Raw genomic sequence first — 13171 nt, 5'->3', positions numbered from 1 at the left:
AAGCTAGAGGGATATCCCAATTCACTCACTAGCAGAGAAAAAGGGAGGGATCTAATTACTGCTAACGACAAGACATGAGTAGGTCACTTCACACCACTCCCAAGTTAACTAGATTTAACCGTGTTCCAGTCCACTGGGCAAAGTTAAGAAGACAATTTATAATCTAAATAGTGACTATATCATATACTGTGCATTCTGGCATCTGGGTAGACCCTGAGGACAGAAATAAAACTAATTCATAGTCATTACCCCCCAGGAACTCCTATGCGAAGACTAACAGATAAATGAATAATTTTTTTAAAATTATGATATATCTTTTTTAGCAAACTGTGTATCTTTTAGTTACATTCTCCCAGGTGATTACATTCCAAACAGCTTTTAGGTAATCAGATCTGACACTTTTATACTGAAGGTAATAAGCATACTACCATATATCATTCTCCCAAAGTGGACTAAGACCTGTGGTTCCTTGAAACGGATCCTAATTAGAACAGGCAGCAATTTGTAAGTGTCCTTATTACTTAATGAAACCAAGCCAACCCCAGTCTGAACCTTGAATGCTAACAGATACGTGTCAATTTCTCCTGAAATAAGTCAGAGGAAACAAGGTAACATTTCCGGGCTTCCTGCAACAGCCTTTAATGTTCTCCACCATCATTAGGGCTTAGGTTTGCTCTTAAAATGGTAAGAGTGCTATGGCCTCCACCACTGAACCTTAATGCAGGCTGAAGAACTATGTGAATTATAACACTGCCATTTGCCAAGTCCTCTATATTTCTCCTTGGTGGCATTCAAGTTATTCACACAATTGACATGAAGCTTACTGTGGTGCAGTTGCATGATTTGTCCATTAATGTCAGGCCCCAGGGCATTATAATCATAAGCCAGGAAGGCTGTGTGGAAACATTATAACACACAATAAAGTAAGCATGGACAAACGATCAAAAGCACAGGCTCTGAAACAAGATTGTCTAGGTCCAAATCCTGGGTCTATCACATAGAAGCTGTGTGACTTGAGGCACGATAATTAACTTCACCTTTTTTCAGCTCCTTCATGGGTAAAATGTATATTTTATGGGCGCCTGGGTGGCTCAGTCGGTTAAGCATCTGCCTTTGGCTTAGGTCATGACCTCAGGGTCCTGGGATCAAGCCCCACATTGAGGTCCCTGCTTAGCGGAGAGTCTGTTTCTCCCTCTCCCTCTGCCGCTCCCCCTGCTTATACTCTCTCTCTCTCTCTCTGTGTCAAATAAATAAATAAAATCTTAAAAAAATGTATATTTTAATATTAGCTTATTTCCGGGGCAATTTTCAGAATGAAATAAGATTCTATGTGAGAAGTGCTAACAACAGGACCTGGCACGTAATAATAAGCGCGCATTTAGTGTTAGATCTTACTATTCTATCTGCCTGGAGATATGAAGCCTGATCTAAATCTTGAAGTAGGAGAAAACATTTGCTAGATGGATGAGAAAGGAACAGATATTCCAAGGAAAGAGAATAGTGTGTTCTAGGACAGGGGAGAATACGGGCAAGAGGTTTAACATTGCTGAAGTGGAAGGTAAATGGGGGCAGGTTTATGGCAGGTGTGAAATGACTGGTCATGAGCCTGAATGTACAGAGGGGTCCCATCCTGAAGGCTACTCTCCATCATGCTAAGCCTTTTGCACAACATATTTTTTCTCAAAACCAGTGAAGTATTTTGAAGACTCATCAGCATTCAAAAAGAAGAGTGACAGCTAAGAGGTTGTGCTTCACTGTTCACTCTAGCCTAAAGAGAAAAGTCAGGGAAAATAGCATAATATGCATGGCTCTTCTTTCTCTGCAGAGCTCTCTAATAAGAGCACAAAGTGAAAAAGTGCTTTAGAGTTTCTTATTAGCTTTGTCAGGAATTGCAACCACTGCCCTTTCTGGCAGTCATCCTTTGGGAAGTTGTTTGTGAAGAGCTGAGTGGGGAAGGAAAGCCAACCACCTCACACAGTGGAAGGTTCACGCCTGTAAGCCCGGATGCCAGTTTACCAGTCAGACAGAGGAAGGAAGCTTCCACGGACACTCTATGCGCTCAAGTTCTATGAATAGGGACCTTCATTTGCCTGTGCAGTACAGGGCCATTCAAGAGCAATTAAATTTGTTTAAAATAAGAAAGAAATGCTTTTTAAGAAAAAAAAAAAGGAGGTTTTGAAGGGATTGCAAAAGTTTTTTGTGCTAAAGCACTTTTACACAGGTTTGTTTTAGTTCTCAATTGTCAAGTCGTATTTAAGCTGGTCTCTTACTCTGAAATATGATAACCTTTCTTTTCTCTGAGTTCTTTCTCCTAAATTAATAGCACTGTCTCTAATTCCATGCGCAGCAAGCAAAGAGTTTATTTTACCAGATAACAGTAGGTCTGGTGATCAGCCAATGTCTAAAGAACCACTAGCCAAGTCAGTAGTAGGCCAAAGACTGCAACCAATAGACACTACTCACTAAATCACTTTAAAATCGACTTTCATCTTCTCTACCAGCTAGTATTATTCAGGTTGAGTTTTGAGACAACGGAAAGTAGGAAAAAAAGGCCTATAAAAATAAAATTATATTAGGGTTTTGCAAGAAAAATAAGCACATATAGTAGACACATTATAATATAGAAAAACAGTTTAAAATGAAAAAAAAATTAAATCTTTATGTTCTGAATAAAATTGCAAGAGAAATTAGAAGAAAAAAGTCCAGATTTAGGAGAGTCATTAGAGTATACCAAAAGCTACACTGAAATCTGCATTTAAAGTTGCCTCTTTGGGGAGAGAATTTAGGGAACACTGTAATTTTTTATAGCATCTGTGTATACCTCTCTTTCTCCTTTGCTAAGGAACAAAACTTCAATGGTCAAAAACAAAGTTTGGTTTCCTCTCACCACTCCCAGCTCAGGTCACATTTCCCCAGTATCAAATGAGGGAAGTGGAGGAGTAAAAGCAGAAATGCAGATCAGCTCTCAGCCCCCATTCTGTAGTTGCCTTGAATTCCTAATGATTACACCAACTGCCCTTAATTATTTCTCCAAAGGTAGGAGGAAAGAAAAGTGTGTTTAGAATACAATGGAATTCTGGCTTTTGGATACCTTAGTATAATCATTAAAAACTATACAAAATGATGGGCTAGCTCAGTACTTATAAAGCCCTATATTCATATAAATTGTTAGTGTTGATCATGAGTATAAACATTAGCTTCCACAGTCTCTTCTTCAGGACCCTAAGGACATGTACTGCTTCCCTAAAGACAGGAAAACTCTTCATTCTGTGGAAATACTAGATGTACCATTGTTGTTGCCAGCACAACAAATGTCACGGTGATCTCTTAGGAGTGTCTACTTCTCTATAGATTAATGTCCATTTATTCTTGAGGTCGAAGTTGTTTGTGTCGTCTCAGATGCCTTAACAATCCAAAAGAAAAATTAATAAGTGCTCTCCTATATTTTCCCAAAGTTTGCGACTTGTCTGGGGAAAGATTATCTAATAAACAAACAAGCCATATCAAGTAATAATTCATTATCTGGTTTAGTACTAAAACCATACATATATATAGTATTTATCATCCAGTCAATCTAAAATCATAGAAATTTGACATCATTCGTAATAAACACATAGATGTATTATTAAATGAATATATTATTTGAAGTAAATATATAATTTATAATATTTTTATATTATATAAGTATATAATTTCTTAGCTTCTTGAAAATTTGAAGTGTGTCTGGTCCTCCATTAACAACTTTAGAGTGCATAAAAGACTATGTTCCTAATCCAGCAACACACACACACACACACACACACACACACACAATATTTTACAAACTATTATGCTTTCTACTCTGATACTGATAAACCTATAGATTCTCATAATTAGATATATTAACAGTATAAATGATCAAAAATTACCTTTCTCCAAACTCAGGAAATTCAGGAATTTTTAAATGCATTTTATAACTCTGTTTCCTATCTGATTTTCTTTAAATCAATCATTTTCACTTATTCCATCTTCTCACTAAACTCCAACACATACAATTAAGCAATATTTGGTCATTCCATAAAGTCTCAGACGTACTACTATTTACGAATATTTTTACCACTATTGCAGACCTTCACTATATTTACTTAGAAAAACACTGAATATTATAGAAATATTTTTATGTTTTTATGAGAAAAAGCATTCAGCTAATAACTTTTCTGTGCCTTGGTTTCCTAATTAGTGAAGTGAGAGGTAGTGAAGAGAAACAATCTCTACTATAATTTCTATCTCTAGCATTCTCTTTAAAAAACCTAATCTAAACATCTTTTCTTCCTTTAAAAAATTCAGCTTTTTATTACACTGACACTCAACTAAGCTTGATTTGAGTCCACTCATTATCATTCGCTATCAAATAGGCAATGCTTCAATAAATTAACCAAAGTGAGGAGAGGTTTTTCAGAAAAGAAGCAAACAGACTGTTTAGTTTGGGGTTTTGTTTTGTGTTTTGTGTTCTTTTATTTATTTATTTATTTATTTATTTATTTATTTATTGTCAGAAATCCTACCCGAGAATGGAAAGAGATTCATGTTTACCTTGCTATATTTTAGGGACAACTTAACTTGAATAATATGCTCTTTCTATGTTAGTCACATTGAAGCAAACACAGAACCTAAAATAGTAATTAAATGAATTGTAAGCAATTATACTACCTAGGTATATACATCTCTCATTTGCAACTTCACAGTTTTGTTAAAAAAATATCAGAATACCTCTTAGAGAATAATTTTTATAAAGTAGAGTCTCAGTTAAGTATTTATTATGAAGTAAATTGTCACTTTAAGATATTAATAAACTTAATTTAAAAACTAGCAGACAATTCTGTGAAAGTGTCTATATTTAATTGAATATATATGTGGCACCTAAATCTGTATAAAACAAACAGGAAGATGCTTCTTATAAGATACCTGGTTTTCTTTTTTGTTTTCCTATTGGACTGTGTCAATTTTTATTTAATAAACAAGAGGAAAGACAATTAAATAATTCTAGCAGACACTGCATTTGTTATCAGAAGTGTATCTGACCTTCTAACTGATTCATGATTAAGAAGCCACAGGGACAAACTTGATCTCTTTGCAAAGCTGGATTAGCACATACTCTGGAGGCCAGCACCATTTCACCTGCTGATCCTGGGCACTCAAAACACTCCAGCAAGGCTCACTACCAATTGCTGACAAGCTTTGAAAGGTGCTCATAAAATTAATCAACTTTTTGCAAGACAAGTATTGGCTTAACTACCAAAGGTTGAGTACCATTTTAACTAGAAAAAATGATTCAATTAGATACTATTTTTCTTAGTATTCAATTAGTTTAACTTGTTTTTAAAGGTCTTAAAACCATCACGCTGCATACAATCAGAGCACAGTCACTATAAATTCCAGGTAAATCTCAGGTCCTCTCTAATAGCCAGTGGACTAATTGATAAAGAAATCCATAAACTTCTGAGATAAAACATTTATGTTAACCACAGGGAAATATATGAAACATAAAATTGAAATTAACACAAATGAATATATTATAAAATAACTCTTATACTAAATCATTATAAATACTAAAAATTTTTAATAGGCATGTTAAAGATGACCAAGTTGTAGAGTTTGGATTTGCAAAGTAAAATAATACGATTCTATGTGAGAGTATAAATTTTCTTTCAATCCATTCACTCCAAGAACTATTCTTTGTAAGGCAGATACTTTAGGATTCTAATTACACTTTCTTTAGAATCTGATTTATTATGAACCCAGAATTCTTTCAGGCGTTAGTGTCTTAAATCCAAGAAATATAAATTTTAGATGAAAATAGGCTGTTCTAAATTACCTTTTGATTTAGCAACCAAATTGCACCACTGCATCTTACAGACATCAATAAATTATAGTACATAATACCTTTATTTAGAAACTGAAATGAAATCATATTCATTGTTACTTCAATTGCAAATCTAATGGCTAGCATAAGAACTGAACACTGGGTTTATTTTTCCCTTGTGTGATGATTCAGGCCAGTGTTTCCTTTTAAAGCATTAGTATACTATTACTTCCTTGTTGAAGTTTATTAAGTGGCAAAAATGCCAAAAGAGTAGATTTGTAAATATTACTTAGTGGGAAGTAATAAGCACCTAGCAACTTCATGACACGAATTACTGAATCTTACAGTCTGAATATCCAAATACTCTTGTAACTTTTAAGACATTTCGTCAGAAGTGACAAGCAAAAACAACATGTGATCCTTAAGCTTTGCTATTTCCCACGTTATTGGCCTTATAATAATAAGCAGGGTTCTTTTTCCACCATTTACTTGATGTGGTACTGGGATGTTTGTTTAAAAGTGTTTCAGGTTTGAAGCTAGATTGAAAAGAGACAATTTATGCAACACAAGTGTAGAAATTTGACCTTTCTGATATCCTTAGAGCTTTAGGGGAGGCCAAATGTGGAAAAGAAACATAAATATCTTTATTGAAATAATTCCTGAATGTCTGCAATGGTGCCTCTTGAGTTTATATCTCAACCATCTTCATTAGAGAAAGTTTGGTTTCTATATTTTTAAACTAAGAGCTGGAATTGTGATACATTTGTCCATATGTATGTGTAATAAGCTGGAAAAAAAGTAGTAGAGCTGTCCTTTCTTAATGGAGTTCCTTTTCCAGCATCACTGTAGTTAGAAGAATTTTAAGAGGTCCTAGGTTCTAAGGCAGCTACTTAAATTCCAGATAATAAATAAAACCAGCAGAGGGCAGAACTGCTGACAGAAATGACCAACCCAGCCGGTGACCAGGTACCAAAGGTAAAAAGCAAACTTTTGATGGATTCCACTTTCAAAGACTCTACCATTTATCCTTGAAAATATTGAAATGAATGAATCAAAATAATTAGCATAACTTGTATCCAAATTGAAGCAAAATTTAAATTTGAGGCTCTGACTGTATTTACCAGGAAAAGCCAAGCTAAGAATAATCCAGCACTGCCTGCTACTCAGGAAGGTGAGCACCACTAAGCTTGGGGAAGGAATACAGACCAGGTTTCCCAGAGTTCGGCCTCCGGGAGCGCTAATTCCCATTAGGGAGAACTCAGATCTTGGCATCTACCAGGGCCAGACTCAGGTTTCTGCTAAAGCCTGCGCATTTGGGATTGACAACTTCTTTCTCCCTCAGCCAATCCTCGCGACCCTCCTTCCTACCCCCCACTTCTCTGTGCACTCCCGACAAAGCTCGCTTTTCTACTCTAAGCTGTTTGGGCTCCGTTAACTCCAAAGGCCTTTGCCCGCCAGTCGTGTCTACGGCACCTAACGGACCGCTCCAGCCAGATGCCTTTGCGGGAAAGGGCGGGGGAAGGGGAGGGAGGAGGCAGAGGGGAGGAGTGAAGTCGCTCTCCCTTCTTGGGTACTGACAGGGCTGCAGTCTTCTGAGCAGGTCTGGTCATTGAATATTTGGTGGTGCCACGTAGGAACTTTTCCTTACCTCTCCCCTCCCACCCCATCCCAGGCCCCCTCCTCTTCCCTCCCAATCCCTATTCCTCCTCCCCCACCCCATTTGCTTGGCGAGTTTCATCATTCTCCAAGAGAACTGCACGTCCAACCTGCAAGAAGAAGTGGGGGTTGGGAGTGGGGGTCATAGTAGAGAGGAGTGGACTGATATTCAGGGAGAAGTCTTCTCCCTATCTTCAACCCGTTCTTTATAATCTGCCAAATTTTCTTCCACTTAAAATGCCAAACACACACACACACACACACACACACACACACACACACACACACACACGGTGTTCTCAGTCTTCTAGATTCATCACCTCTGCTTTCTCTTATATCCCTAAAAGTAAAAGAGCCTGTTTCTCACTTTGTTTCACACAAAGAACTTTATCAAGGTTCATTTTATACCCTTTCTCTATATTTTCTCCTCAGCTCACCCTTAAAAAGATATTTCCATTAGTTAGAATCTGAAGAAACCAGAAGATGTGTTCAAAGGGCAGTCTAGGGACTAGTCCTCAAACAAAAGCTTTGTACAACTGCCCTTGTATTCAAGGTAATATTTTTCCTCTTTTCAAAGACGCTGGAAAGTGGTGAAGGGCATTTCAGCAGGCTCTGTGCCTGACAGATCTTTTTCCCTGCTACCTCTTCTCCCATTACTGTTCCGCCTACATCCATCTCTCTCTCCAGCCTTCACTTCAACCTGGTGGCAGTTACAATCTGGATTTTATTTAAGAGAATTGTTTTGGGGTTTTGGGGGGTGGGGGGTAAGGCGGGGGAGAAAGGGCAAAGAGGGGGAGGGGCGCAGAATGACAAAGACCGACGGCACTCTCCCACCTCCCCAAAACCATTTTTTTCTTACCTCCTCTGACCTCTCTAGCCTGGAAGACGAAAGTCAGTGCGAGGATTGTTATGGTGAAATTCCAGAGCCACCGTTTCGTTTTCCACCTAGAGGACCACCGCTCCATCTCCGAGCCCCGCATTCAACTGTGAACTCAACCCACGAAACTGCGATTGCAGACCAACTTCGTCCCTTCCCAGGTATCTTCGGGGGTGTTTGCTACACAGCCATTGAGGACGGAGAGGGGTAAAAGTCAAAGGGCTTTTTCTTTAAAATTTGATGGTTTGCTTCCTTCCCGTGTCTCGCCCCCTCCTCTCCCTCTCGGTTGGCCCCGCCGGCCGCGACCCTCCGATCCGTCCTCTGCGGGGCCCTGCCTTCAGACTGAAGGCAGATGAGGGGCTTCAACCGAAAATCTGAGAGGACTGCGTGCCCCTAAAGCCTTCATGCCGTCAGTGGGCCGGACGAGAGGCTCTGGGCAGCCCCCTCCTCCGCCCACTCGGCTCCCGCGCCCCCCTTACCCTGAGAGAAACTGACAAGCCGGCTGAGGGTCAGACCCAATCACACGCCTTTCGGGCTGCCGCGAGCCCGCCCCCCTCTCCCTGGGCCCAAGAATCAGGACTCTGGGCAAGCCCAGCCCACCAACCACCCCCCATCTCCCCTCTCCTCTCCTCCCTCCTCTCCTACCCAAATCCCCGAGAAGAAATGGGAGGGAGTTACGCGGGACGCGTGCTTGGCTCCAGCACTTTGGGAATGAAAGGAATTGCAGGAGAGCCCCGGAGCCCACAGAGTTTTCAAGGAGCTTCTGTATTCAATAAAAACAGCTACTTGTCTACTTGCACCCGTCTGTTAGCCTCTCTTTCGTCGGCGGGGGAGGGGAGGAGCCCAGCGTCTGATTTGCCACACTGCTGGAGTTCTGGGCTGGCAGCCGTAACCTTATCCTTGTGTAAAAATCTGCTTCTTATAGCAGACGTGGAACCAGAGGACTCATTGCTCTGCCTGCTCCGAAAAGTATTTTTATTTATTTACTTTTTAAAACTGAGAATTAGAAGAAAGGGATGAAGGTGAGATGGAGGGACCCAAGAGGTCAAAACCCCTGATCTTAATAGTGAAGCTGTCCTTCGAATTCTGAAACTGACAAGTTTCTCTCTTAAATGTTTAAATTCTGCACTACCTTCATTCAGAGTCTCGTCTCTTAAAGAGCTGAACTGTACTCTTGAGGCAGGAGGAGAAAGAGATGTATGGGAGCTGACATGAGGGGGTGAGTAATTTAATTTTCCAGCTGATTCTGACCTGATCTCCAATGGGGGTGCAAAGCTGGAGGAGAAAAGACAAGGAAGGATACTAGCAGAGATATACAAGCATTTAGGCCCACATCTCCTCTAAAGGGACTCAGGAGCTGAAAACATGGTCACTCCACAGAGGAAATAATAAGGGGCAGGTTTCTAAATTCCCTCTATTTACCCTTCCTCAAAGTAATCCACTTAAACCTGGAATATAGATTCCTTGGTCATTTTTTCCAAGCTTAAATTATTCCCTCCTGTTGGCTCCTTTTTGTTCCTTAATATTTCCTGAGATGTCTCTTTCAAAAATTTTCTGGAACAGTGCCCAACAAGGTAGCCAGCATACATCAGGCACTCAGTAGAGATGGACTGAGTGAATGAATACATTTTCCTGTTGACAAAGACTGGACACTTCGACCAGGACCTATGCTGAGTATTTAAGACGTTTCAATGTTTAAGGATTCTCAACTAAGTTTATGAGGCCCATATGTCCACTAATCTCTAGAAACCTCTTTTTCTGTTAGTTATTATCAAAATATACCTCATGATCTACTAGATTAATCAGATAATCCATATATGTGGTTTAGAAGTTGGAAGGAAGGCTTTCAGAGACAGGATGGAGGCCCAAGATGGAATTGTTTAACATAGATGAGGCATATAAAATGAGGAAAGCAACTAATACTAAAGCAAATATACCTGCAAGATGACTGTCACCCTCTGTGACAAAGAACCATTCCCACATGAAGAAGTTTACCTCTTCGATAACAGTTTAAAAGAAATGAACATATGAAAACCCCACTTTATGTTAGAAATGCTATTGGCAGAATGTTTGGGATGCCTTATACTAGCTGCAGAGAAATATCACCAACTAGCTTTTCAGATTCCAACTCAAGTTATTAATATAATTTCATAAAATGATTACATATTATATTGTGTTTAAATGTGGAAAGTACAATTACCAATTAAGAAATTTATGATGGAAATATAGGTCAGTTTACCATCTTAATTATCCTTCATCTTCTCAAAATGAAAAATTTGTATTTTCAGTTGCGAAACTTTCTGAAACACGATTTTTCTGTTCAATTCTTTCTATATTTCTGAACTTGTTTTATAGGTCTTCTCCTAGATGTAAAAGAGCAAAATAAATACAAAGTTTAGAAATACGTATTTGTGAGGCTGCCAGATTCATGAACCAACTCAATAGGCAGAGATAGCTAACAGCGTTTGCAGCAATATGTAGGGATGATATTCCAAATTGTTTCTCAATAGCTCTCCTGATTTACTGAGAATTCCATGGCCTGATAATGTTCTAGAAGGTGAGAAATGATGCAGTCTAGCACGCCCCACCTTCTGGTCACATCTCAGGCCTTCTCACTGGGGTGAAAGGGTCCTTTCAGGCAAAGTGTCTTGGGTGAATAGAGTTATTACTACCTTATGCTTTCTGTACTCTGTGGTCTAAATTCCTCTGGCCACAGCCCATCTAGGCATAACCTGGGTCTGAATTAATGCCTCTGGAAGGAAATATAGTAGATTCATGGTAAGGAGTAGGTAATTATGTCTAACCCCTGCAGTCTGTAGCCAGCTGCCAGACCTAGAGCCTCCCAGGAGCCAGAGCATGGAGTTACAGGAGGTGAATTCTGCAAAAGGAAGGGTAACACTAAACAACAAAGGGAACAGAGGGAAGCTGGAAGACACGCACCTCACCACTTTCAGCTTCTCAAGGGATAACTTCCAGGGGCGTCACTTCCTAGATCACCTTTCAACCAATCCTTGCCGTTCATACATATTCAGAATGTAACAGAATACGACAGTTTCCTTGACATAGGTCTTTAATTTGGAGCACAATTAGCTATATGACATCTATCTTGTCACATTAAAAAACAATGTTTGGAGATATTTGCTCAACTTTGTAGAATTCATTCTGATTGTAAGCCTTTCAAAACCAAGATGGAAATGGTTTAGAGAAAAAATATTCACTTCTTTTGTAGCAATATTTTACTTTGACTGTCCATATAGGCTTCTTAGAGAAACTAAGATAATAATTTGATAATTGATTGGGTGGTCAGATTAGGGGGATATAAATATTCAGCTTTAGTGAACACTGTGAAAAGTTCATAGGTCTCCCTTAATCTCTTCACCTATCTCTAGGAATCAGGGGATACAGATTGAGAACCAATGTTTTAACTATGGAGACCTCAATAACCAACCTCGGAATGAAGAAACCTGGTCCAGAGCTGGATGCCCATAATATAAATAGTAATAAAGTATTGGAAATAGAGAGAACTCTACATAATAAGACCTAAATCACTACAGGTACAATTAAGGGAAAGAAGAAATAGATTAAGTGGCAAGATTTTTTAAAAGATGCACCATCTTTTAAATCATTTGACATTCATTCTTCTTTTCTCATACTGATGCTTTAGCCTTCCTATTTTCGTTACATATAATGTAGATATTGGTATATATAATACATATATTATATATAAAGTATGCACATATATGCCTAGTATATGTATATACATATTCTCCAAACATTTTACTATAACTAAAACCATTGCACCAAATTTCACTTATTGAGTGAGAAATTATTGTGGGGGTGGGAAACTCATGCACACATCAGAAATACTTAAAATGTTTAAAAGAAAATTGCTGTTGAATATAATCCCTCTCTTACTGTGCCTAATGGTTTGTCTTTCTTGCCCTTTTCTGAACTTAGGTCAATTATTTTAAGAAAGAAATGACTAAGCACTTTGACATTTATTTTACAGTTTTTCTAATACGTGAGAGGCTAAAAATTAGGCTCTGTTTAAAAATGGTGTTAGTCCCTCTTACCTCACAGATAGGCCATTGTACTGTAAAAACTGGGGGTGGGGAGAGGACAGAAAAGTTTATTTCCATAGTCCATCCTAGCTCACAAGTACCCCTTAGTGATGACCGGGTATTTTTTGGCACATTTCCTGTGAAACAACTTACAGAACTTCAGAGAAATCCAAATTTAGCCCAATTTCCATGATAAAACAGACTCTTCAGATGAAAAGTTTGGTCTGTTGGAGTGTTGAAGGAGCCAACTCAGAAATGACTGACCCATCCTGTTTAAAATAACCTAAAGAAAACAAAATATAAGTGAACCCACAACAAGCACAGAATATAGCATTGTACATGCATGTACCCCTCTGTTAATATATACTTTAGTTAGCTGTATTTGTCATCCTAGTTCTTTTCCATAATTGTCCAAAGTAGAAAAGAGGGACGAGGACAGAATGATCCAGGGTAAAAACTTGAATATTTTTTTGGACCTTTGTCAAGATATTTTTACTCTCTGTATCTTTTTTTCTTCTTAATTGAATAGATTTGGCATTTGCTATGCTCCTGTGTGTCAGCAAAAATATAACACAACTTTCTACAAAGTGGTACAGGACAGTATCAACATCTCTATCAGTAGAAGAAGATGGATTTTAAATATTTCAATGAACCACATGTCATGGCCAAAAGAAGTACCACACCAATGATATATCCCAATGATGTTTCACGACACATGGCGCCCAGCTATCATTA

At 38.6% G+C, this 13171-nt stretch overlaps 1 protein-coding gene and 1 pseudogene across 1 annotated transcript in view; both read right to left on the bottom strand.

Annotated features, from left to right (window-relative positions):
• The window catches only part of COL11A1 (collagen type XI alpha 1 chain), a 561059-nt gene that overhangs the window by 178618 nt on the left and 369270 nt on the right, over positions 1 to 13171 (bottom strand). Inside the window, exons 8-10 of the mRNA XM_057310420.1 lie at positions 12590 to 12719; positions 10615 to 10738; positions 8358 to 8555 (exon numbers count right to left, since the gene is read on the bottom strand). Coding sequence (XP_057166403.1) covers positions 8358 to 8478 — 121 coding nt within the window. The 5' untranslated portion in view covers positions 8479 to 8555; positions 10615 to 10738; positions 12590 to 12719. The remainder of the gene's footprint in view (positions 1 to 8357; positions 8556 to 10614; positions 10739 to 12589; positions 12720 to 13171) is intronic.
• LOC113254334 (superoxide dismutase [Mn], mitochondrial-like) lies at positions 259 to 993 on the bottom strand (annotated as a pseudogene).

Source organism: Ursus arctos, unplaced genomic scaffold (assembly GCF_023065955.2).
Source record: "Ursus arctos isolate Adak ecotype North America unplaced genomic scaffold, UrsArc2.0 scaffold_12, whole genome shotgun sequence".
Lineage (NCBI taxonomy): Eukaryota > Metazoa > Chordata > Mammalia > Carnivora > Ursidae > Ursus > Ursus arctos.
Note: the sequence above shows the minus strand (reverse complement) of the source record. Positions and strands in the feature narration are given on the sequence as shown.